This window comes from Erpetoichthys calabaricus, chromosome 1, assembly GCF_900747795.2.
Source record: "Erpetoichthys calabaricus chromosome 1, fErpCal1.3, whole genome shotgun sequence".
Lineage (NCBI taxonomy): Eukaryota > Metazoa > Chordata > Cladistia > Polypteriformes > Polypteridae > Erpetoichthys > Erpetoichthys calabaricus.
Window position 1 is genome coordinate 150,923,663 of NC_041394.2, and position 24,206 is coordinate 150,947,868.

The 24,206-nt window shown below is 37.2% G+C and overlaps 1 protein-coding gene across 2 annotated transcripts in view; it reads right to left on the minus strand.

Moving 5' to 3' along the window:
* The window catches only part of mdm1 (Mdm1 nuclear protein), a 133,064-nt gene that overhangs the window by 14,970 nt on the left and 93,888 nt on the right, over positions 1-24,206 (minus strand). For both annotated transcript variants that reach the window (XM_051922507.1, XM_028807264.2), the window contains 2 exons: positions 13,066-13,199; positions 10,465-10,702 (listed from right to left, as the gene is read on the minus strand). In XM_051922507.1, the coding sequence (XP_051778467.1) occupies positions 10,465-10,702; positions 13,066-13,199 (372 nt within the window). The remainder of the gene's footprint in view (positions 1-10,464; positions 10,703-13,065; positions 13,200-24,206) is intronic.

The window sequence follows — 24,206 nt, forward strand, 5'->3', positions numbered from 1 at the left end:
GTCACTTCTTATTGGGGGGGGGGGGGTTGAGGATTGTTGTTGCGCGAGCGTCTTCTTTCTTTTTGTGTCCCATGGGCTTGACACCTACGCCGACACCCATGCTGCCTAGTGTGAAGGTGTCGACGTTCACTTTAGAATATGTGGCTTTGGGTGTCACTTCTTATGGATGTGTGGGGGGGATTGTTGTTGCGCGAGCGTCTTCTTTCTTTTTGTGTTCCTGTGTCTTGTTTGAATCCCCCTGTTTGTGTGTGTCCCGTCCCTTGCTTGTAGGGTCTGTGGGGTGGTTTTGTGTTCTTTTTTATTGTCTTCCATGGGCTTGTTGAATCCCCCTCTTGGTGTGTGTCCCGTCCCGTGCCTGTAGGGGGGGGTGGGGGGTGGTCGTGCCTTGCCGTTGTGCGCTCGTCTGTTCTTTTTTTTTGTTGTGTTTAGTTTCGTGTGCAATGTGTTTTGTGCTTTGCCCGCGGTTGAGTACTTTTTTATGTGCCTTTTCCTTTTTTCGGTGCTTGTGTGACTCCTTTTTGTATGTGCTCACTCCTTTTTTCTGTGGTCTTGTCCGCCACTCGCGGCCCCTCATCCGCCTTTGTCGCCCTCTTTTGTCTGCCTTTCTCCGACTCTCGCGGACTCTTTTTGCGCCTGCGCCTCTCTCGCCCTCTTTTGTCCGCCCTCTTTTGTCCGCCCTCTTTTGTCCGCCTTTCTCGGCTCCTCAGCCGACTCTCGCGGACTCTTTTTGCGCCTGCGCAGTACGTCTTTTTGCAGCTACGGCCCATGGCCGGATGTGCCTGCGTCCATCATCCGGTTTAGCATTCTCGGTTAGTAATATAGATGACAAAATGTAGGCATAAACTATATAACGTATGAAGCCTGAAGTCCATATATCAAAGAAACACTTTCACAAAAGGTACAAATAAGAGAACACGTGCGCTTTCATTCAAAAAATTTAAAAAAAAAAAAAGCCGCGTTAGCATGCCACATTGACATTCTTATTACAACCGCCGCGGTGGCGTAATGGTATCAGCCCCTGACTGGGAATCAGAGGGTGGTGAGTTCGATCCCGCACGGCTCCACTTCGAGAAATGAACTGCTCTTATTCTTACAATTTTAGAATAACAACATAAATTTGATTTCAGTCTGTAACAGCCAGTGTAACTTATGATACTGGTAAAGGTTAGCTTTTTTTTTTTTTTTAATTCACTTTTCATTCTCGCAGTCGCATTCAGAATCAATCCATACAACCCCATCTGACACAGCTGGTTTCACATAAATAAAAGTGCACTTTTATTCAAGACTACAACCGAAGAATAAAGAAAGCAAGTTACAGTTGGTGGTTGATACGACAGCTTGCGTGGTGCAATGTTAAGAACTGCTGATTTCCGATCCGTGCTATATAAAATCATCACATTTAAATATTAACAGTTCCCACACACCCAAGGTCCGCCATTCCTACATTTACGACATGTGTACTTGTTGCAGTGTACACACCTCTCTGTGCTATGGATCCTATTACAGTGAATGAGCACCTGACACTGTACTTTCTTCCCTGGGGGAAGCTGAGGTCTTAGAACGTAAGTTTGTTGATGCTGTATCATCTTTTCTTTTTCCATCGCCTTTTCCTGTAAGAAGCGACGACGAAGTTCCTCTGCAAGGTGAGCCATGAACACTCTTCTTTTCTCAGTGGACCCCGTGCATGCCTTATACAGTACATGTGCGTTCATCGCTGCTAGGTCAAGGATGTTGTAGAACACAGCAACCGGCCACCTGCGTGTTCCTGTTCGCACTGAACAAGCACGCGCCTTCTGGTCCATGATGTCAACGCCACGCTGGGGAAAAAGAAAGACAAATATATGTGACATTTTGAAGAAATCATTTTATCACCAGAATAGCACCAGAATACTTCGTCACACTAATATTTTTTTCATTAGCATACCTTCATGTGGTTGTAGTCTGTGACCGTGTTTGGTTTTTTTTTTTTTATGTTGCCCAATCTCCACATCATGGTGCATTGTGCTGAGAATGCAGACAGACTTCATCTTTTTGGGCACATACACTGTCAGCATGGCACTGGGAGATCTAAACACCAGCGTGGAGAATTGTTCGTGTACTGAACTGACTTTAGCTGCAGGTGGAAGTTCCCGTCGCACTTTATTCATGGTGCCAAGCAGAGTTGTATTGCGGTGCAGCAGTCTATTAGCCAGCGAAAGTGACGTGAAGAAGTTGTCTGTTGTTACGGTTCTGCCTTTTTGGATTGCGGCAGATTTGGAGACAAAGTACATGTGCAATGCCACTCCTTATTTAGGAAAAGATCCCAGTCGTCCCACGGGAGAAAGACTTTCCGAGTCTGTGGTCATAAAGCTTATGGAGCCATTTCTGGACAAAGGCAGAACCGTAACAACAGACAACTTCTTCACGTCACTTTCGCTGGCTAATAGACTGCTGCACCGCAATACAACTCTGCTTGGCACCATGAATAAAGTGCGACGGGAACTTCCACCTGCAGCTAAAGTCAGTTCAGTACACGAACAATTCTCCACGCTGGTGTTTAGATCTCCCAGTGCCATGCTGACAGTGTATGTACCCAAAAAGATGAAGTCTGTCTGCATTCTCAGCACAATGCACCATGATGTGGAGATTGGGCAACATAAAAAAAAAAAAAACAAACACGGTCACAGATTACAACCACATGAAGGTATGCTAATGAAAAAAATATTAGTGTGACGAAGTATTCTGGTGCTATTCTGGTGATAAAATGATTTCTTCAAAATGTCACATATATTTGTCTTTCTTTTTTCCCCAGCGTGGCGTTGACATCATGGACCAGAAGGCGCGTGCTTGTTCAGTGCGAACAGGAACACGCAGGTGGCCGGTTGCTGTGTTCTACAACATCCTTGACCTAGCAGCGATGAACGCACACGTACTGTATAAGGCATGCACGGGGTCCACTGAAAAAAGAAGAGTGTTCATGGCTCACCTTGCAGAGGAACTTCGTCGTCGCTTCTTACAGGAAAAGGCGATGGAAAAAGAAAAGATGATACAGCATCAACGAACTTCCATTCTAAGACCTCAGCTTCCCCCAGGGAAGAAAGTACAGTGTCAGGTGCTCATTCACTGTAATAGGAACCATAGCACAGAGAGGTGTGTACACTGCAACAAGTACACATGTCGTAAATGTAGGAATGGCGGACCTTGGGTGTGTGGGAACTGTTAATATTTGAATGTGATGATTTTATATAGCACGGATCGGAAATCAGCAGTTCTTAACATTGCACCACGCAAGCTGTCGTATCAACCACCAACTGTAACTTGCTTTCTTTATTCTTCGGTTGTAGTCTTGAATAAAAGTGCACTTTTATTTATGTGAAACCAGCTGTGTCAGATGGGGTTGTATGGATTGATTCTGAATGCGACTGCGAGAATGAAAAGTGAATTAAAAAAAAAAAAAAAAAAAAAAAAACCTAACCTTTACCAGTATCATAAGTTACACCGGCTGTTACAGACTGAAATCAAATTTATGTTGTTATTCTAAAATTGTAAGAATAAGAGCAGTTCATTTCTCGAAGTGGAGCCGTGCGGGATCAAACTCGCCACCCTCTGATTCCCAGTCAGGGGCTGATACCATTACGCCACTGCGGTGGTTGTAGTAAGAATGTCAATGTGGCATGCTAACGCGGCTTTTTTTTTTTTCATTTTTTGAATGAAAGCGCACGTGTTCTCTTACTTGTACCTTTTGTGAAAGTGTTTCTTTGATATATGGACTTCAGGCTTCATACGTTATATAGTTTATGCCTACATTTTGTCATTTACTATTAGAATATGAAAAACGTTTCTGTTTTAAAAATGTGTTTGCACAGCCTACTATAGAAATGGAACACACATGAAATGCGTGTAATTCCAAATAACGCTAGAATTATTTCCACTCTAAAACTCCACTTCAATCCCAGGTAATCAAATCAAGGCAAGGCTTGAGCTAGGAGAAGTTCATTCTAAGTCGGTGGGGGGATGGAATAGCTGGCTGCTAGTAGCTTTTGTTTATCAGCACATTTAGATGACAAAGGACTCTGGCGGAGAGGTGCAAACGGATTTAAGACGCAATTTAAGGTGGGACGGATTTACGAGTTTTTTCGTAGGCTCTGGTAATTCTAGTGTTAAACGATTCAAGGAATTTGGAGGTATTTCAGTGCGTAAATGGCAAGGGGGCAAGCCTAACCTGAACACCCGTGATCTCCGATCCCTCAGACGGCACTGCATCAAGAGCAATCACTCATCAATAGCTGATATAAGCACAATGGTAAACCTTTGTCAAACACTACAATATGGAGTTACATTCACAAAAAAAAGCCTTATGTTAACCATGTCCATAAGTGGTGTTGACTTCTCTGGGCTTGGAGGCATCTGGGTTAGACCATCACACAGTGATGTGGTCAGACAAATCAGCATTCCAGATCTTTTTTAGAATAAATGAATGCTGTGTGCTCTGGACCAAAGGACCATCTAGACCAGGGGTCTCCAACACGTCGCTCGCGAGCTACCAGTAGCTCACAACCCCTTTCCAAGCAGCTTGCCAAAGGGTTAATGAATCCTACATAAATTTGAAAACTTGATTATTCAAGTTTTAAAAGTATTATTCAAGTCCATTCAAATTAGGGGTGGGCGATCTTTCCAAAAAATCATATCACGATCCACAATCTGAATTGCAATTTATCTTTTCAATGTGGCATACACTTAAGAGAATATCCGGACTCAAACTCATCAAGAACCTAAGTAACAATTTATTTTAAATATCAAACAAAGTTGAATTCAATTGTTCTCTCATTCGCTAGCTAAACGGAGTTAAGGAACACGCCCTGAAGCTGGCGAGTGAGTGAGGAGAGACTCTAACCCCAAACGCCCTCGGCCCGTTGCGTGGATCTCGGATTCGCGAAAATAAATCAGTACCGCAAGCAAACTATGATACATAGCAAAGTGAGAGAAGTCGCAAAATCAACCAGAATGCTCAAGCAAATTATAGAAAAAAACCTGATCTAAATCCGTTAAGTAGTTCTCTCGTCAAAAGCGGACAGATAGACATTGGATTTTATATATTATATATTGGTAAACCTTCAAAATAATGTGCAGTTAAAGTCTCAACAGCATTCTCAGCATTTCTGGAGCTTAGTAGAACCAGATAACTATAAGAATCTTCACCAAACAGCTCTGAAAATGTCTGCTTAGTTTGGGTCTTCATACCTCTGTGAGTCAGCCTTTTCTGACATGAATGTCATGAAATCAAAGTTCAGAACAAGACTGACAGATAAACATTTACATGACTCTTAACAGTGAACTTAAGTGGCTACACTACACCATACACCTCTCTTGTTGACTCCATGCAGTGCCAGTCATCTGATTAACTAAAAAACACACCACACATGCAACTGGACATGTGAATACTCTTGTGAAGTGAAACAGTGACATGTAACAAAATGACAAATGAATAAGTAATATCTGTGTATTTGTAACTGCATTGTTTTGTTTTGAGAGCATTCATGTTTTAATTCAGTAGTGTGAGATACACTAGAAAATGCATATAGACATACAAAATGCACTTGCAGGTGAAATAAATATTTTTTTGTGATGTTTTAATGCAAAATGTGAGTTGTGGACACCAACATTTTATAAATGTTCAGGCAAAACAAGCTCACTCAGTTTGTTTGGGTTGAAATAAGCTATGACAATAAACATTAGAAAACATGAGTAGCTCTCAGCCATTTTCATTTTGTAAAAGTGGCTCTCGGGGGGAAAAAAGGTTGGAGACCCCTGATCTAGACTGTTATCAGCAACAAGTCTAAAAAGCCAGGATCTGTCATGGTATGGAGTTGTGTCAGTGTCCCTTTGGGTAGCATTAATGCAGAAAAGCACATTGAGATTTTAGAGTAACACATGCATATGTATATGTAGTATATCTTTATCAGTGACATCTATGCATTTTTCAACAAGACAATGCAAAACTACATTCTTCACCCATCCAAATGCATGGCTGCAGAAGAAGAGGATACGGGTATCATCAGACTGGCCTGCCTGCAGTCCTGACCTGTCTCCAGTTCAGAATGTTGAGAATTTTGAAATGAAAAATACAACAATGATGACACCGTACTGTTGCACACCTTAAGATGTGTTTGTAGGAAGAATGGGACAAAATATCACCTGTCTTTTAAGTGTTGCTAGAAGGAATTGTGACATTACAAAGTGGTAAACACTTTATCGTCCCTACTTTTATTATAATGTGTTACAGGCCTGAAATGGAGGAATGGATGTATATTAACAAATTAAATTAAGTTGACCAGACAAAACACGAAATATCTTGGGTTCATACTGTCTTCAATGAAATAAAAGTCAAAGCAAATATAAGAATCGCTGCTTTTTTTTTTTATTTGCATTTTTCATACCATCCCAACTTTTTCTGATTTGCCTATAGAACTATAGTCTAAATATCTAAAATTTCATCAGACCTAGTTTTGCTGCTGTTCTGCGCATTGTCGTCCCAACCACACAAAAAAAAAACTGAATCTCAGGTGGTTGGAATTTGTGCAAGGTTAATGCTTTCTGTATTGGTGGTCAGACCCTAGGAATTTTTTTTTTTTTTTTTTTTTAACTACTATGTAATTATTTTACCATGGCTATACGTTGTTTCATTAGGCTGGACACTTTCTGTACTCAGACTTAGTGACATTTACAGCCACAGTAATATCTGTATGTCACTTTTATCATATCTGACACCTTACACCAATATTTATCCTTATTGTTGTATCTGACAAACTAAAATGGATTATTTTTATTTGCATTATAGATTACAATTGTTTATTTGGCTCTGCAGTCAGGGTTGAAAATTTACTACAGGTTTGATGGATTGTTAGTACTGCCCTTCTGCAGTCCACGCAAATGCTGTTAAGTAGACTGGCAAATCTAAACTGGCCTGGATTAAATGTTTGTGGGAAAATACACTGTGATTGCCTGAAACAGATAGATTTCTTGAGACCTAAAACTGCAACAGGAGACAAGGAAAATAATTTGACCCATTTGGACTATTAAATATTTTAACAACTAACATCATTAAAAAGACAAAACAAAGTTGCTCACAAAAATGCAGGTCATACCTTAACACCAATCAACAGTTTTAGGTAACACTTGATGGCTACTAAAGAAGGTGTAATGAATTACTACAATATGAGGGTTTCAAAAATTATTTTTCCCTCAAAGTCAGTAAACAGTACAGATAGGGATGGCAAGGGACTCCACAATACAATACTATCTCAATACATAAGTTGCAATATAATACTGCATTTTCTAAACGCTTTAAAACACAAGTATTACAATTCATTAATTTTTCTATTTACCATTATGGTTTTTATCTCAATTAAGTTACGGTAATTTAAAACCATATCCCAGTAGGTAAAATGTATATTTTGGACAAATATTTCATGTACTGTTTCTCAGTAGTCTTTGTAGTAAAATTGGTAATGCTCAGTTTATGGTAGTTAATACACATACCAGAGCATTATATAACCTTAGCCCTGTTTGTTTCACTTTGAGATGATCCCTTATTTTATAGTAAGAATGTTAAGTAATAATTGAGTTTAGACAGTATATGAACATAGACGAGTTAAGCACCAGATGCTTACTGGGACAGGCCCCAGCTTCCCGACAACACTGCTCAGAATAAGTGGCTTTAGAACCATGGATGAATGGATAACATGCTAAGTTCAAATTGTTAATAGTGGAGGATATCTGCGAATTGAGCAGCTCACTGTGGCAAGTCAGTGGAATTCTTCTAAATAGACAATGCTACAGATTGGAGAGATTTCAGACAAAGCTGTCCATGTGAAAATGAGTGAGGAGCCACTCCAACAATCTCTAAAAAAAATGCACGTGTGAGGCAGGACATTTCAGAAAATATGTAACAATCAGGGTGAAAAAGCAGACGTCCTTTATTTTACAGAAGTGAAAAAGAACTTCCTTTGCCTCACAATATATTTAAAAGGTGAACTTTCTGTTTAACTCGGCAGCTTAACAGATAACCTACAGTGATGATGAAAAATATATTCATAAACTTAGAACATTGCACCACATAATTTTAATTTAGGCCCCTGAAATAAATTGACTACCCTAATACAGTATATGGGGAAAAATGAAAAAAATATGGAGATAAAGGAAAAAGTAGAGGCAATTTGAAAATTTCGCAGTAACTACAATAGATAGAAGCTGATGCAATACAACACATTCGTGATGGGTATTTAGAACATGCATAGTCTGGCCCTCTTCTGTTAGTCTAGTTGAACCCAAGGTCAAAAGAATATGGAGGCTTCACTGTCGGATTGCACAACAGTTGCTGATCAAAGCACCATAGTTAAGATTTATTTGGGCAGAGAGTGTGAAACCTGCTGAAATTTACCAAAAGATGTAAACTCAGTACAGAAGTGAAAACAGCATGACTCAATGAAAAGTTATTGGTATCAATAAGTAGAAATGTTTAAAGCAGGAAGAACAAGTGTAACAGATGAAAGCTTGACATAGTTGACAACAAATATTGTGCACACAAGGCCACATTAACATGGTGAATACCTCCATTAGAGAAGGCAGATGCATTATGTTGTCCATTGTTGCACCGCATTTGAATATCTATGGATCTGCACTTGCAATAGAACATGGTGACTCGGGATACCATATAGTGTGTGCAAGATGGATACCCAAACAGCTTTCTGATCTGCATAAGCCAACATTCTTTGATGAATTTCAGCAGGTTTCCATCTGTCAAAATACATCTCATTATGGTATGATAATTCAATAATGGTGCAATCCCAAACTACCCATAAGCCATCATGAATGTGTTGTTTGGTGTCAGCTTCTATCCGCTGCTGTTACCACGTAATTTTCAAATTGCCCTTATTTTTTCAATATACCCTTGAAATTACAATATTATATGAAATTGAAGTATAATGATCGTCATTAAATATATACCTTTGATTCCTGTTTGCCATACCTCACAAAAGTATTCAGTTTACTTAGAATTAAATCGCCATTTAGCATTGCAGTCAAAGCCTCTAAATTATTTGCATCCCCCCATGTTTATGACAAGTCTACACCTGTGTACTTCATTGATTGCGTTGTGACAACTGCAAATACTTTGAAGTTTTTTTTTTTTTTTAATTACTCATCTTTGGAACCATTTAAGTCCAGCACAAGGCAAAACACATTTCTTTAGTGTTGACAAGAAGACAAGCTCTATTCTACACTGCATGGGTTTCTTGAAAACCACCATAAAAGCTATGGAAAAAAATTAATCTTAAGCAAAAAAAAAATTCACAAAAAACCTCAGCTGAAGGCAGGAGCCGATATCCCTGTACCTTAGTACTTATGCATGTCTTTGTGGAAGTGGAAGGAATTTCCACTTTGCACAGCAGAACATGCAATCTTCACACAGATAACGACTGCACATAAGACTAGAATGCAGCAGTGCTAATCAGTTCCCATTTCAATTCCCATTACATCTACGATTTGCGAGTTTAGATGAGATGAAACAAAAAGTAATGCATTGATTAGCCTTTGAAGCACCTGGGTGCAATGTAGTGTATTAGTCTATTAGCCATTACTACTACAAGGACAATAAAGTTCTTATAAAAGACAAAATAATGTCAAAATGTTTTCCAAAACAACTAGTTATGATATATTTTAGTTGCTTAATAGCATGATTTTATATTAATTGTAGAACTAATCATTGCATTCCTTTATCATTAACAGCTAGTTAGGCTCTTACTACAGTATACTATGTATTAGAATAGGATAAAACATCATATAGTAACATATTTATGAAAAGGATGACATTTGCTTTTATATATTTTCTATGAATATTTATCTACAGTGTTGATACCATTTTATGGTTTTATCTTGTAATGTGCCCTTGAATGGCTTGAAAAGCACAATTAAATAAAATGTATTTTTATTGTTTGCATTTTCTAGAAAACTAATTTTCTTTGAACTTGTGTGAGAATGTAACCCTGAAAAGCACACATTTTCACATGCTACAGAAAAACAACTGTTTAAAACCACTTAAAGTTTAAAACAGCGTTCAACTTTAATTACATAATTTAAGAAAAGATTGTTGCTGGATTTAAACAGGTTATTTAATGCTAGAAAACTACTTAAACCTTTCACTGTTCCTACTCGTATATTTCAGGCCGGTTCTGTGATTGTTTATAGTGCAGTATAGATAAAGTACTGCAAGATAACACAGTTTTACACAAAAAAAACCCCACTTCATTGGGTGTACTTACCTTTTCGCATGAGTCCACCATTAGAACATGGGAAATACTAAGCCACAAAATTAGAATCCAAATCATTGTTAAGTTTGAAATTACTGAATGACAGCCTTTATTGAATAAAAAACAAATTACTCAAATAAAAAAAATCAACATATCTGAGAAAACTAATGAGGCTTACCATTGTGTTGAAACTCTGGATTTCTCAGAGTCCCCTGAATTCGACATGCTGGATCTTGGAGTCGAACTGGAGAGGTGTGTGGTAAACGCTGAGCAGTCACTTTACATTGTGATGCAGAATTACTTTTGGGTAATCTCTGAGGCGCCTGAGAGGGGGGTGGGTTGTAGTCACTCATGGGAATTGGATCGTGCGTTTTGACACCTGCTACAGGAGATGTTTTATAATCGAAAAATTGACTCTACAAAGAAAAAGAACATATGTTTTCTAATGAAAAGAAATCTACCACAAATAATCATTTCAGAACTCTTCTTATAAACTGTACATTTCAAAAAATAACAATTTGCCCACATTGGTTTCAAATGAACAGAGATGACCACAATGCGTTGGATTACCAAACACAAAATGATAGGTGCCCAGTGCATGGTTTGAAGAACATTATGGATAAATCCATGTGCATCTGCATATTAAAGTGTAAATTCAGGATTATTCAAGTTGAAGCTATTTTTGTCACAATTATTGTATGCATCAATTTGCCATGGAAATGTGTGCCCTAATGTGAAGCATTTGTTTTACACATTTCTAAAAATACTGTGCCGGTTTTTGTGGTTTAAACTAGAACTCACACTGTATACCGACTGCAATGACTAGCAACAGCCCCAGCATCAGGCTTTTGTTGTATTGCAACAAAATTGCTGACGCTAGTCTATGCTAATAGAAGGCCCTGGATGAGGGTTCAGTTGGACAAGTTGAAATTTCTTGAAAGATCGTGGCACTCAGAAATGTATTTTTCCTTCTCCACTGGAAGTTAGCCTTTTGTCAAAAACATTTTTGTAACAATATACTAGATGCAGCTTTAAATACCTTACTTGTGTTTATTAACTGCATTGTGTTCTGTCCTTCTTAAATGTTAATACACAGTAGCCATCACAAAGATGTAATATGTTTCTTATTGGCAGAATACTGGTGATAACTTAAAACAGTGGAGCAAGGATTTATGAAGGATTTGATTTATGGATTGTTGAAAATGCTCCTGGTTAATATCAGCCGTCTATAGCCAACACAACTGGGAGTAACCAGACAAGAGTGCTAGGAAATGGGCACAAACAGTTGGATCTGGGTGAGGACAAAATATCACAGAGTTTGAGATGGTTCACCAAGAATAAGCTTGCCTTCCTACACCATGGTGCCAAGAAAACAATCTCCTTCTTAAGCATGTCATGAACTTGAGAAAGCTGAGGGCAGACCACACTCTCATCAAAAATGAGATTCTGTGGAGAAGGTAATCAGCTTTAACTTTCTTAGAGTTGCTGTCACTGATGATCTGAAGTGAACACAACCCATCTTGGCTCTTGTCAAGAAGGCTCACTAACACCTTTACCACCTCAGATGTCACTAGAAAGTCAAGATGTCTGTATCGATGCATGTCAGCCTCTAGAGCGGGGGTCCCCAACAAAAGGGCACACAATGTTTCCAAAAGGGGGTATACCTTGTGCCACACAGTATAACTTTGCAATGCTTTGAGACATGACATCTAAAGTTGGTACAATGATAGCTGACAGATTGGGACACAAAAGAAAATGAATTCCAGGGTTATGCATCATAAAATGGATAGGCTATTTACTATAAATTCAGGTTTTAAAAAGAAATCCTTAAAGTACACATTTGTTGTGTTTTACCTAGTTGGTATTGGTGTAAATAAAAGGTTTTTAATCACATACTTTTTTTTTTTAATTTGGAGTGTTGTACTCACTGTTCTGCCATTTGCTGCTCCTTTTCTACATAACCAGAATAATAGTCGTTACTTTTGAGTATATACTTTAGTCACAATAATGTGAAAAATCTCTTAGTGCATAATGGGTTAATTATGTACTTAGGTTACATTAACACTCTCATTCTACCTGCAGCTGCCCTGCTGAAAATAGTAAAATTAGCACCAATGATACATTATATTAGTTATTATTTTTAATTAAATAAGGTTATTCTCACCAGGAGTATATTATAAAGCAGCAGAGTTGGTGAAGAACAAAATTGTTTAGCAAGAATGTGTTTGAGTTTTTACATTAATCACGACAAAATGAACTACTGTGTTTCCCATATCATTGTGTGAGAGTACAACATCCATTTCCACACACCTTTATGCTCCTGAATTGGATACAAAAAACAGACTCATTGTGTATGAATATGCTTGAGTTACAGGCCTTTTAGACTACCATCACTGAGTATGAAGAGTGGAGGCAGTTTGAATGAGCACCTCCTGTTCCAGGGTTTCTCTATGATGTTTGCCCATTTATCTGTGATATAACTAACTGCTCTGTTAATAAATAAATCTACATCTACTAACTGCTCTGTTGTAACTACATCTACATCCAGTATGTCCTCAAAACCTTCAAGAAAATAACCAACAGCAGATCATTGTTGAAGCTCTGCTTCTCAAACACCTATGTAGCTGATACATTTTTAATTAATTAATTTACCAGAGACACACTGCTGCAATTTAGATCACTGCCAATTTCTTAAGCAAGAAATGTATTCTGCTTTTTCTTTTGCTCTCTGTTTTTCTGTTTTAATATAACTTTCTTACAAACTAATAATAAATCTTACTTCATGGTTTTTCCTCTCTGGAGACTCATGGGTGATGTACTTGTATGGTGAATAGATCTTCCCAAGTGGAGGTTCTGTTCTTCCAGCAGGAGATAAGTTCTTAACCTTAGGTGGAGACACTAAAATTGCACCACCTTGAGAAAGTCAGAATAAGACAAAAACTTAAAATTGCATAATAACATCTGCAAGGAACTTATGAAAATAAAAGTAAGAAAATACATCTTATAATACTGCATTCATTTTTTCACTATCAACACATACACAAAGTGTATTTCTGTTATGGCAACAGCACAGGCTGGCAGCAATACTGTTTTGTTTAAAAAGAGCCTTTACAAAACTTAATTATGAAAATAAGTTATCCAAGGTTACACATTGAAATGTAACATGCATGGGGTACAACAAAATAACTCAAAGGAACAAAACAGACATTTCACCAGTTCCTTCTTAATATTCTAGTAACAGCATAGCATGTCTAGAAATGCTTACTTGCTCTGCATCAACATACTGACGCAGCCTGATAATTTCACAAAGGCACAGACGGAGTTTCCAAGTCATTAGCAGTGCTGTCACAAAATCTGCAGAACGTCCTCCACTAGATGAAATAAACCTCCATCCACCCATCCAGTCACTTTGGTGCTAAGCACCTTCCATAATAAGCAACGATACTGCAGGTAAGAAAGAATCATTTTCAAAAACAGAAGTGTGGAATTGGGGTGGGATGAAGATGCACTCTTAATTAAAGGATCAAAACAGTACCTTACTGTTATTCTACACGTTAGGCTTGTTACTGCTGCATCACAGCTCCAGAGTCCAGGCTTTGAATCCTGTTCCAAGCACTGCCTGTGCAAAGTTTGCACATTCTCCATGGGTGTTTTCCTCCAAGTACTCTGGATTCATATCATATTTGAAAAATATGCACTTTGGGTTAACTGACAGCTCTACATCTGCCTATGAACAGTAAGTGTGGCTGCGTGGACATGTGTTCCCTACACTGGAGGGAAGGGTCCTTACCCTGATACTTGTTATGACAGATTGTTTCACTGATTTGGATGCACTTAGAACTATAACGTTCACTATGAGAAAATATAACTTTTTAGCACTTTTCCTAAATATCTTTCAAAAATAATTTTAATATTCTGACTCATTTGTACAATGAACTGAACTCTTACATTTTTAACATATTTTGATGTCAACTAGCTAAACGAGGGATCAACAAAAGCCTCATTTTATTTACATACAATTTACATGTAAATTAACTCCACCACCACAGTAGGCAATTTTAGTGACATTTGTATACAGGCATGGACAAAATAGCACTTAATATATTAATATCAAGAACTAAATAAGGAGTAGGGCAATCCATTGCCTTCAGAACAGTTTCAGCCTTTATTTAATGCTTCCATAGTTGCCCTGAACTGTGTGAAAGGATACTTCACAATTTTTTAAGAAAATCCCGTCTCTTTGAGAGAGGGTAATGGAAATCTAATTTCCACTCTGTACTCCAGAACTTCCCATAAGGTTTCAATAATATTTAGATTGAGTGACTGGCAGGCTCTGAAAGGTACATTAATTCATCCTGGTTTTATGAAACCACTCTTAAATAGTAGAGTGTATGGAGACATTTCACCCTGGAATAGGAAAATACAATGAGAAAACTGCTTCTGCATCACAAGGTGCACCTGATTGTGTGAAAAGGCCTCATATTCCATTACATGACCAAGCTCGCAAACATTGGATCCAATAGCTCCAACATTAACTGTGCCCCTACCCTAACAGAGCGCCATGTTTAACAGTAGGCAACAGAAATTGTTGATTGAAGGCACCTTTTGGGCTTTCTCCAAACCTAAAAATGCCAAGAGGGAGCATACAGGCTGAAAGGGAACTTATCAGACTATATTATTTTAATCATTTGTTCAAGAGTTGAAGTTTTGGGCTCCACTCCTTTTGTATCGCTGTGTATCACAAGCTGTTCTGAAACAGAAGCCCTGGCATAAATGCCAGCTTTGTGAAGTTCACAACACAGAGACTAGGTCACACAGTTGTTGATTCAGGTCTGTAGTAATATTTGAAGCTGTAGTTTTGCAGTATTTACAGTAGCTAATATCCCTTGTCAGTGATCCTAGATTTGAAACCATTGTTTCTCTTTCCAGCTTGCCCATTTTTGGCATATGCTGTCAATGTGTTTCTGTCTGTTCCCTAGGCAAATTACATTATTTTGAAGTTTTGGACTAATGCACCTATAATTCAGGCTTTCATCTACAGTACTTGGCATCCTTAGAACTCTGTTGGTTGCCTAATGTAGATCTGAAAACTAACGTATCAAATTATTATACATCTTTTAGGGAAGAAATAATTAGCAATCAACCTAATATTACTCAGCTGCATTTATATCTGTCATTAAGTTAGTTACAGATGGTAGTCAACTTTCAGGTTATGTTTTGGTTTATTTTGCCTGACCTGTGTATTAATCAAAAAAGATGCTCCTGCCACACTCATCCTACTGATGCTATATCTTCAAATGTAAGCATCAGCATAAAACTTTACATGGCTTTCATCTGACTAGAAAGCGTGACTATATTACTATATCAGTTACAGCCTTCCAGCAGTTGTGGTACAGAACCTCCACACCTGTTTCTATGTACTACAGCCTTGGGAGTGAAATCCTTGATCAGAAGTTAACACAATACACATTTTTACAGTGCTACCTATGAGCATGTGTGCATCTTCTGGAAACGGGGATGGGGGCTAGGAGGACCTGCTTGCAGAGCTGGATTAACATCATACCCAGGAAAAAGCAATTGCAGGTTAAGGACCTTTCTCAAGGGCCCAATGAAATAGAGTCACTTCTGGTGTTTACAACATTGCTGGTGAAGATCCCTAGCCTCTGAGCCACCAATCCACCCTGGAAATCAGGCAGTATATTTAACCTAAATCTCCAACTGTCATTATAGTCATGTCAGAAATACCTAGTTAATTTAGAGTTGGTCATAAGTATACATATATTGGAGGGTCACATTATAACTCTGGCAGCTCTGGAACAAACTAAAAATTGGACTGGCCTGATTTGTTTAGATAATTTGGCTATTTCTGGACACTACTAAGAGGATGTGTACAAGCTCAAAATGCAGACAAAACTGTTAGATATGGGTCTAAAGCATCACAAATTACAGCCTTGGTATCTAGCTCACTGGACCAAAAATAGGAATTCACACACTGGTCATATGTTAATTCTAAAAATATAATGCTCATAAATCGCAATTCCATAGTAAGGTTGTTAAAATTCTTATCTAAGAAGACTCAACAGTGAAAATTAAATACTTTCTATTAGCTGGGGTCCACAATGCCAAACTGACTGAGCACGCCCATACTGAAGCTGTTGCAAGTATTTTTTTCAGGAATCTAACATATTTAAAAAGTGTTACATATCAGTGAATGCAAACAAAAAGAAAAAAATCTAGTTTCCAGTCCCTTACCGACCTCATTTAGAAGAGATGTAGTCTATAATTTCCTGCTTTCTGTGCACTGCTGGATATAGACCTAGACTGCATCTATAAATACAAACTGCATAAATACCCAGCATTGATGTTTCTCATCCTAACTGTAGATATTGATTTATCCCTTATTAATTTTGCTCTGACATATAACTCTGTCATTAGGTAGTGTCACTACAAATATGCCTAAAGGCACAAATATTTAACCAGTTTAAAAAAAAAAAAGAAAAAAAAAGGTTGAGCTAAAATATACAGTCAAATAAAAAGTATGTGATCCCCTAGGAATCATCTATATTTACTGTATGTCTAATTCCCATATAAAACATGGTCGTATCTTCATGTCAGTCACAATAATGAACAAACACAGTCTCCTATAACTAAAGATACAAAGATTTTCAGAGAATTTTTGACCATATTGAATAAATCATTCAAACTGTGAAACTGAAGGTTGGAAAAAGTAAGTGAACCCTAAGCTAATGACATTTTAAAAAGCTCATTGCAGTCAGCATTTAGCACACCTGGAGTCCATTTAATGAAACGAGTTCAGAGGTGTGGCCTAGAATTATTTTGATTGATAAAAAACACTATAAAGTTTGAGTTTGAGCTTTTGACAAGCAGCATATCCAGATGGGAATCATGCCTCTCATTAATGAGCTATCTGAAGAGGTACAATAGAGAATTGTTAATCTACACAGGGCTGGAAAGGGTTACAAAGTCATCTCAAAGATTTTAGATATTCATCAGTATACTTTTAGGCAAGTTGTCTATAAATGGAGACAATTTGGTATTGTGGGTACTCTGCCTAGAAGTGGGCGCCTTGCCAAGATGACCCCAAGAGCACAACGCAAAGTCAGCAATGAGGTAATGAAGAACCCTAGAGTGACAGCAAAGGACTTGAAGAAGTCATTAGAACTGGCAAACATCTCTGTTCATGAGTCAACTATACGCAAAACATTGAACAAGAAAGGAGACCATGGCAGGACACCAAGAAGGAAGCCACTGCTATAAAAAAAAACAAAAAAAAAATATTGCTGAACGCCTGCAGTTTGCAAAAGAGCACTTGGACACTCCACAACGGTACTGGGAAAATATTTTGTGGAGTGATGAAACCAAAACTGAACTATTTGGGAGGAACAAGCAGAACTTCATTTGGCATAAAAAGGGCACAGCATATCAACATCAAAACATCATCCCTACAATAAAGTATGGTGGAGGGAACATCATCATTTGGGCCTGCTTTGCTTCATCAGGGCCTGGACAGCTTGCCATCATTGAGGGGAAAATGAATTCACAAGTTTATCAACAAATTTTCCAGGATAATGTGAGGGTGTCTGTCTGACATCTTAAGCTCAGAAGGGGCTAGGTGATGCAACAGGACAAAGACCCCAAACATCACAGAAAATCCACAGCACAATGGCTTCAGAGGAACAAACTCCGCCTTTTGGAGTGGCCCAGTCAGAGCCCAGATCTCAATCCTATGGAGATGCTGTGGAATGACTTGAAGAGAGCCATATACAGAAGACAACCAAAGAATATGGAAGAGTTAAGGCAGTTCTGCAGGGAAGAATGGGCTAAAATTCCCCCGCACAATGTGCAGGTCTGATCTGGAGCTACAGGAAGCGCTTGGTTGAGGTCATTGCTGCCAAAGGAGGATCAACCAGTTATTAAATCCCAAGGTTTACTTACTTTTCCACTACCACTGTGAACGTTGAATGCGTTTGTAAAATAAAGGCATGAAAGAGTAGAATTTTTTGTGTGTCACTGGCTTAAGCTCATTGTGTATATCAGTACCTGTGACTTACTGTTGATGAAGATCAGATCACTTTTTATGACCAATTCATGCAGTAAACCAAATAATTCCAAAGGGTTCAGATACTTTTTACTTTGACTGTAAATAATTCAACCTAAAACAAATATCTTATAGAAAGTGTACCTTTTAAAATAAATTATTATATAATAAAGACTCACATAATATTATACTTACAGTGCATCCGGAAAGTATTCACAGCGCATCACTTTTTCCACATTTTATGTTACAGCCTTACTCCAAAATGGATTAAATTCATTTTTTTCCTCAGAATTTTACACACAACATCCCATAATGTCAATGTGAAAAAAGTTTACTTGAGGTTTTTGGAAATTTATTAAAAATAAAAAAAACTGAGAAATCACATGTACATAAGTATTCACAGCCTTTGCTCAATACTTTGTCGATGCACCTTTGGCAGCAATTACAGCCTCAAGTCTTTTTCAATATAATGCCACAAACTTGGCACACCTATCCTTGGCCAGTTTCGCCCATTCCTCTTTGCAGCACCTCAAGCTCTATCAGGTTGGATGGGAAGCGTCGGTGCACAGCCATTTTAAGATCTCTCCAGAGATGTTCAATCGGATTCAAGTCTGGGCTCTGGCTGGGCCATTCAAGGACATTCACAGAGTTGTCCTGAAGCCACTCCTTTGATATCTTGGCTGTGTGCTTTGGGTCGTTGTCCTGCTAAAAGATGAACCGTCGCCCCAGTCTGAGGTCAAGAGCACTCTGGAGCAGGTTTTCATTCAGGATGTCTCTGTACATTGCTGCAGTCATCTTTCCCTTTATTCTGACTAGTCTTCCAGTCCCTGCCTCTGAAAAACATCCACACAGCATGATGCTACCACCACCATACTTCACTGTAGGGATGGTATTGGCCTGGTGATGAGCGGTGCCTGGTTTCCTCCAAACGTGACGCCTGGTATTCACACCAAAGAGTTCAATCTTTGTCTCATCAGACCAGAGAATTTTCTTTCTCATGGTCCGAGAGTCCTTCAGGTGCCTTTTGGCAAACTCCAGGTGGGCTGCCATGTGCCTTTTACTAAGAAGTGGCTTCCGTCTGGCCACTCTACCATACAGGCCTGACTGGTGGATTGCTGCAGAGATGGTTGTCCTTCTGAAAGGTTCTCCTCTCTCCACAGAGGACCTCTGGAGCTCTGACAGAGTGACCATCAGGTTCTTGGTCACCTCCCTGACTAAGGCACTTCTCCCCCGATGGCTCAGTTTAGATGGCCGGCCAGCTCTAGGAAGAGTCCTGGTGGTTTCGAACTTCTTCCACTTACGGATGATGGAGGCCACCGTGCTCATTGGGACCTTCAAAGCAGCAGAAATTTTTCTGTAACCTTCCCAAGATTTGTGCCTCGAGACAATCCTGTCTCGGAGGTCTACAGACAATTCCTTTGAATTCATGCTTGGTTTGTGCTCTGACATGAACTGTCAACCGTGGGACCTTACATAGACAGGTGTGTGCTTTTCCAAATCATGTCCAATCAACTGAATTTACCACAGGTGGACTCCAATTAAGCTGCAGAAACATCTCAAGGATGATCAGGAGAAACAGGATGCACCTGAGCTCAATTTTGAGCTTCATGGCAAAGGCTGTGAATACTTATGTACATGTGCTTTCTCAATTTTTTTATTTTTAATAAATTTGCAAAAATCTCAAAGTAAACTTTTTTCACATTGTCATTATTGGGTGTTGTGTGTAGAATTCTGAGGAAAAAATGAATTTAATCCATTTTGGAATAAGGCTGTAGCATAACAAAATGTAGAAAAAGTGATGTGCTATGAATACTTTCCGGATGCACTGTATGTTCTTGGCATGAAAGCATTCTTTTGCTGGGAAATAAAGCAGTTTTCATTAATGATACTGTTTTAAGCCTTACAACGGTTTCCTAAACTACATGTCTTCAGCTACATCATTAATTGACTGCTTTATCGAAGTAAAACATTGAATGATCGTTACATTTTTAAGAAAAATAAGCAGAAATTCTTTTAGTGGGCAGAAACTCTATAAATAAAGTTATTTAAAGGTGCAGGATCTTTTAAAGCTAGTTTATTTTTCATTTGCCTCAAGTAGAGCTGCCAATTGTAATACATTAAACTTGGACTATTTAAACTGTCCATTTGCTTCTCTATAGTTAATTCATAACACAACAACAATCACAAGCAGAAGAAAGAAATACTATCATATAAGCTTCCAATTAAGTTTAAAACCAATTTTAAAGATATCACTTTCACTTATAAAGTCAAATAGTTTCATTCCACCCAACTTGTCTTTATAGAAGATATGTCTATACAGTCTAGAGCATATGGTGATTTTAAGATTGAGGCCTACTTTAAATTGTAAAGATTATTAAACATAAGTTTAGGAGGCTCATCTTAAAGCTAATGAGTATACCAACACTGAAGAGATGTACTTACCAATACTGAGAAGCTCTACCAGTCCTAGGTTTTAAACAAGGGCTGAAGATTCATTATTTTAGCATTAGATGCTCTTTTAAAGCTGCTGTTTATCCTTGCCATTATCTCTTTCTGAATTTGCTTTATTTAATAATAGTAATTGTTTTGAATGGTCATTATTAAAGTATATCCCATTGTTGTTTGCCTCCTAGTTTGCCCGATGGCACTTGGGCTACTATGGAATAATTGTGTCATCCTAAATTATGGATCTATTCTCAACTGAAATTGTCAATACTTCCCTTTGTAGAGAAGACTGTGGCTAAACTAGGACAGATGAAATCTGGATTTTAAAAATAAATTAATTAATTCATATAGCATATATTCCTTAAGGTCCCCTCATAGTTTTACCACTCTCCATAAACTATACATTAGAAGGCAAGGATAAGGATTTGGACTAACTTGTACTACGAGAAAGTCTGTTGGTTCTTTTGAGGTCCTAAGGATAGACAATAAAATTGAATTAAAGAAAGTTATTTTTCTAATTTGTTTACCTACTATGCCTTAATTCATATTCTTTAAGTATGTTTAGCTGTATTTGTCTGAGCGTAATATTCACAAAAATGCAGAACCTGACAATCTCACCGAAAGTTCTCCATGGTTTATCCTGTGGTTTTCTCCAATCTCCTACCCACATTCATGATCAGACTTTAGATTTCAGTTATCAATCAAGGAGTTAATTAAACCAGTTGTGATCATTATTTGGTTACATTTGATTTGTTTCATCCTCTGCCAATAAATTCTAAATTTAGGGCAAACACTATGATCCAACTAAATATATATATTGTAAGATTTACTGACCCTGTAAAAAAAAACTCAGTTTTAATTGTAAACGAACAATATTAATTAACAATATAAAATCGTGATAAATTAACTACTACACATATAAAACAGGATTTACATAAAATTGCTCTCTAAAAACAAAACTTATCTAAAAGGAACTAACTCTTAAATGAGAAAGTTCAAGCAAACTGCAAGTTTATTAAACTTTATATCAACTAACTGTGTTAAGGTATATACGAAAGCTCTCCTTCAACAATAGCTAACTTCACAAATAAACAATCTAAATTTATTTCAAATAATACTAGCTATTAATTTTTAATAATAATAATTTAGACAACACAAAATCACAGACTGAGCAGTAAGCTTCCAAATCTAGCAGCACTTTATCATGTGTATGTCATGTCACTACTCACACCCATTACTCTGGTAAATTTACATTGAGGATAAAACAGGAGAGGTTAGTTCTCTAATTACCCAAATTAAGCATGGAAATGGGTCTACAGGACAAATACTAACTACTCTGTTGAAAAACCCACTTCAAATAGTTTAATAATTGAACATAATTAATAAATCTTTATTAAATGGAACTGTTCCCAATTCCTTCCAGCAGCTATTGTTATACTGTACTAAACAAATAAGATTTAGATTGAAATGTTTTTAAGAATTACAGGTTAATTTAAACGTACCTTTTCTGGGTAAAGTTTTATTGAAAACTATAAGCATATAACTAGAATGTATTTGTACAAAGACAGGTCTTTATGAGAGACTTTTATTCTGTCCTTTGCCCTATTTTATAAATAATATTCTCATTTTTCTGATTCTGAACATGCCAATATTATATGTCTTTATTCACAAGTGCTGTTTTTAATACTATCAAAAAAGTCTTAAGGCTCAAGAATGTACTTGGCCTATCCAGCAGAGTTTTTAGTTGGTATACTTCATATACAAATAATTTTTAACAAGTGCAAAATCCAGTATTCCCTTGTTCTTGCCCACAGTCAGACATGATATTCATTTGGATTTAGTGTTAAGATTTCTGTTTTCCATATTGCTGCAACTAGAGGATATTATATGTATACAAGTATGTTGATGGCACTCGGCTGTACTCATTTAAATGAAAAAAGTACTTTTTCAATTACATTTTTTTAACTTTTTATCATTACTTCTGTTTTAATTCAGATAATACAAAACACATTCTTTAAACAGGTCTCTCTGTAAATTGTAAGGCAATACTAAATATTTTAACTTCAAAAGGTGTGAAATTTAAAATCTAATGTCTCAATTTCATTTGGGTTCAGCTAAAGTGACATGGACTTAACCTGTAGTCATCATACTTCTGTGTTTTCCAAAACCTGCTTCTCAAACTTACAAATATTTTAATATTAAACATTATTTTAAAAAACCTGTTTATTAATTTGTCTCAAGCAGAATTGACTATTGAAATCATCTATGTTCAGGATATTTGAATTGTTCACTTACTACTCTACAGTTAATTCAAAACATGGCTATGATTATCACAAATGGAGCAGATTTTAATATCTTCCTTCTCACATATAAATTCCTAAATGGTGTCTATAGCAAATGACTACTATTGCAATATGAAGATATTAGACTCTTCAAAGTTACAGTAATAATTAAAATTAATGCAATAGGCAGAGTCATTAGCTATAAGGTACCTAATCTGTGGAAGATTTGATTAAAATAGAAATTCTTTCAGTATAAAGACTTATTAATTCAATATACTATACTCTTGTTAGAGCTATTGTTTTAAATAGGGATGGGAAATGCCATGAACCCCATCATATGATGTCCAGATACAAAAATTTAATAATAGATTATTTAAAAAAAATGCAGTAACTATTGCAATTAAATTCTTCAAATTACTGTTTCCTTTAATTTAACTGAAATTAAAGTTAAAATTAAATGTGTCAATCTATTTATACTTAACAACAATACCCCTTGACTCAATTCATCCACTTAAATATTTTAATTCCCTGAGCTGGCAATAAGAAGTCAATTTATATAACATATTCATCTGACTTTTAAAATTATTGGGACACCTAAATGTATATTGCCATAAAGTACAGTGAGTAAAGGATATTAGCTGTGTTTTCTCAATAAATCATTAATACACCAGTAAAATATTTTCAACACTATTCAGTGTTCAAATAAGGACAAACATTTTGTTATCAAACATTGTATGAGGTGGGAGGAGTGGGGGTGCATTCCTGTAATTCTTTACATTCATATATATTAATTATTGATTGCAGATTCACAGTGTAAACCATCTTTCAAATGGTACCCTGAGCTAAAGTAGGAAAGACAGCCCTAGTTTAAATTTCTCTACCTGAAAATAGCATGTTTCACAGTAAGGTCTTTCTTTACTGAAACACTGTGAAAACAACAATGAACTTAACCTTTTAATTTCAGTGGGGAGAGCATTTGGCAGAAGCTCTGCTTGAAAGACTGAGGTAAAATCTGCAGAAACAAACAATATAAAAACCTACTACTCCATTTTAGTGTATCAATGATACAATGCAAAGAAAAACTGAACACTGAAGAGTAATTATGCAATACCCCCCGCCCCCATCCCTATCACT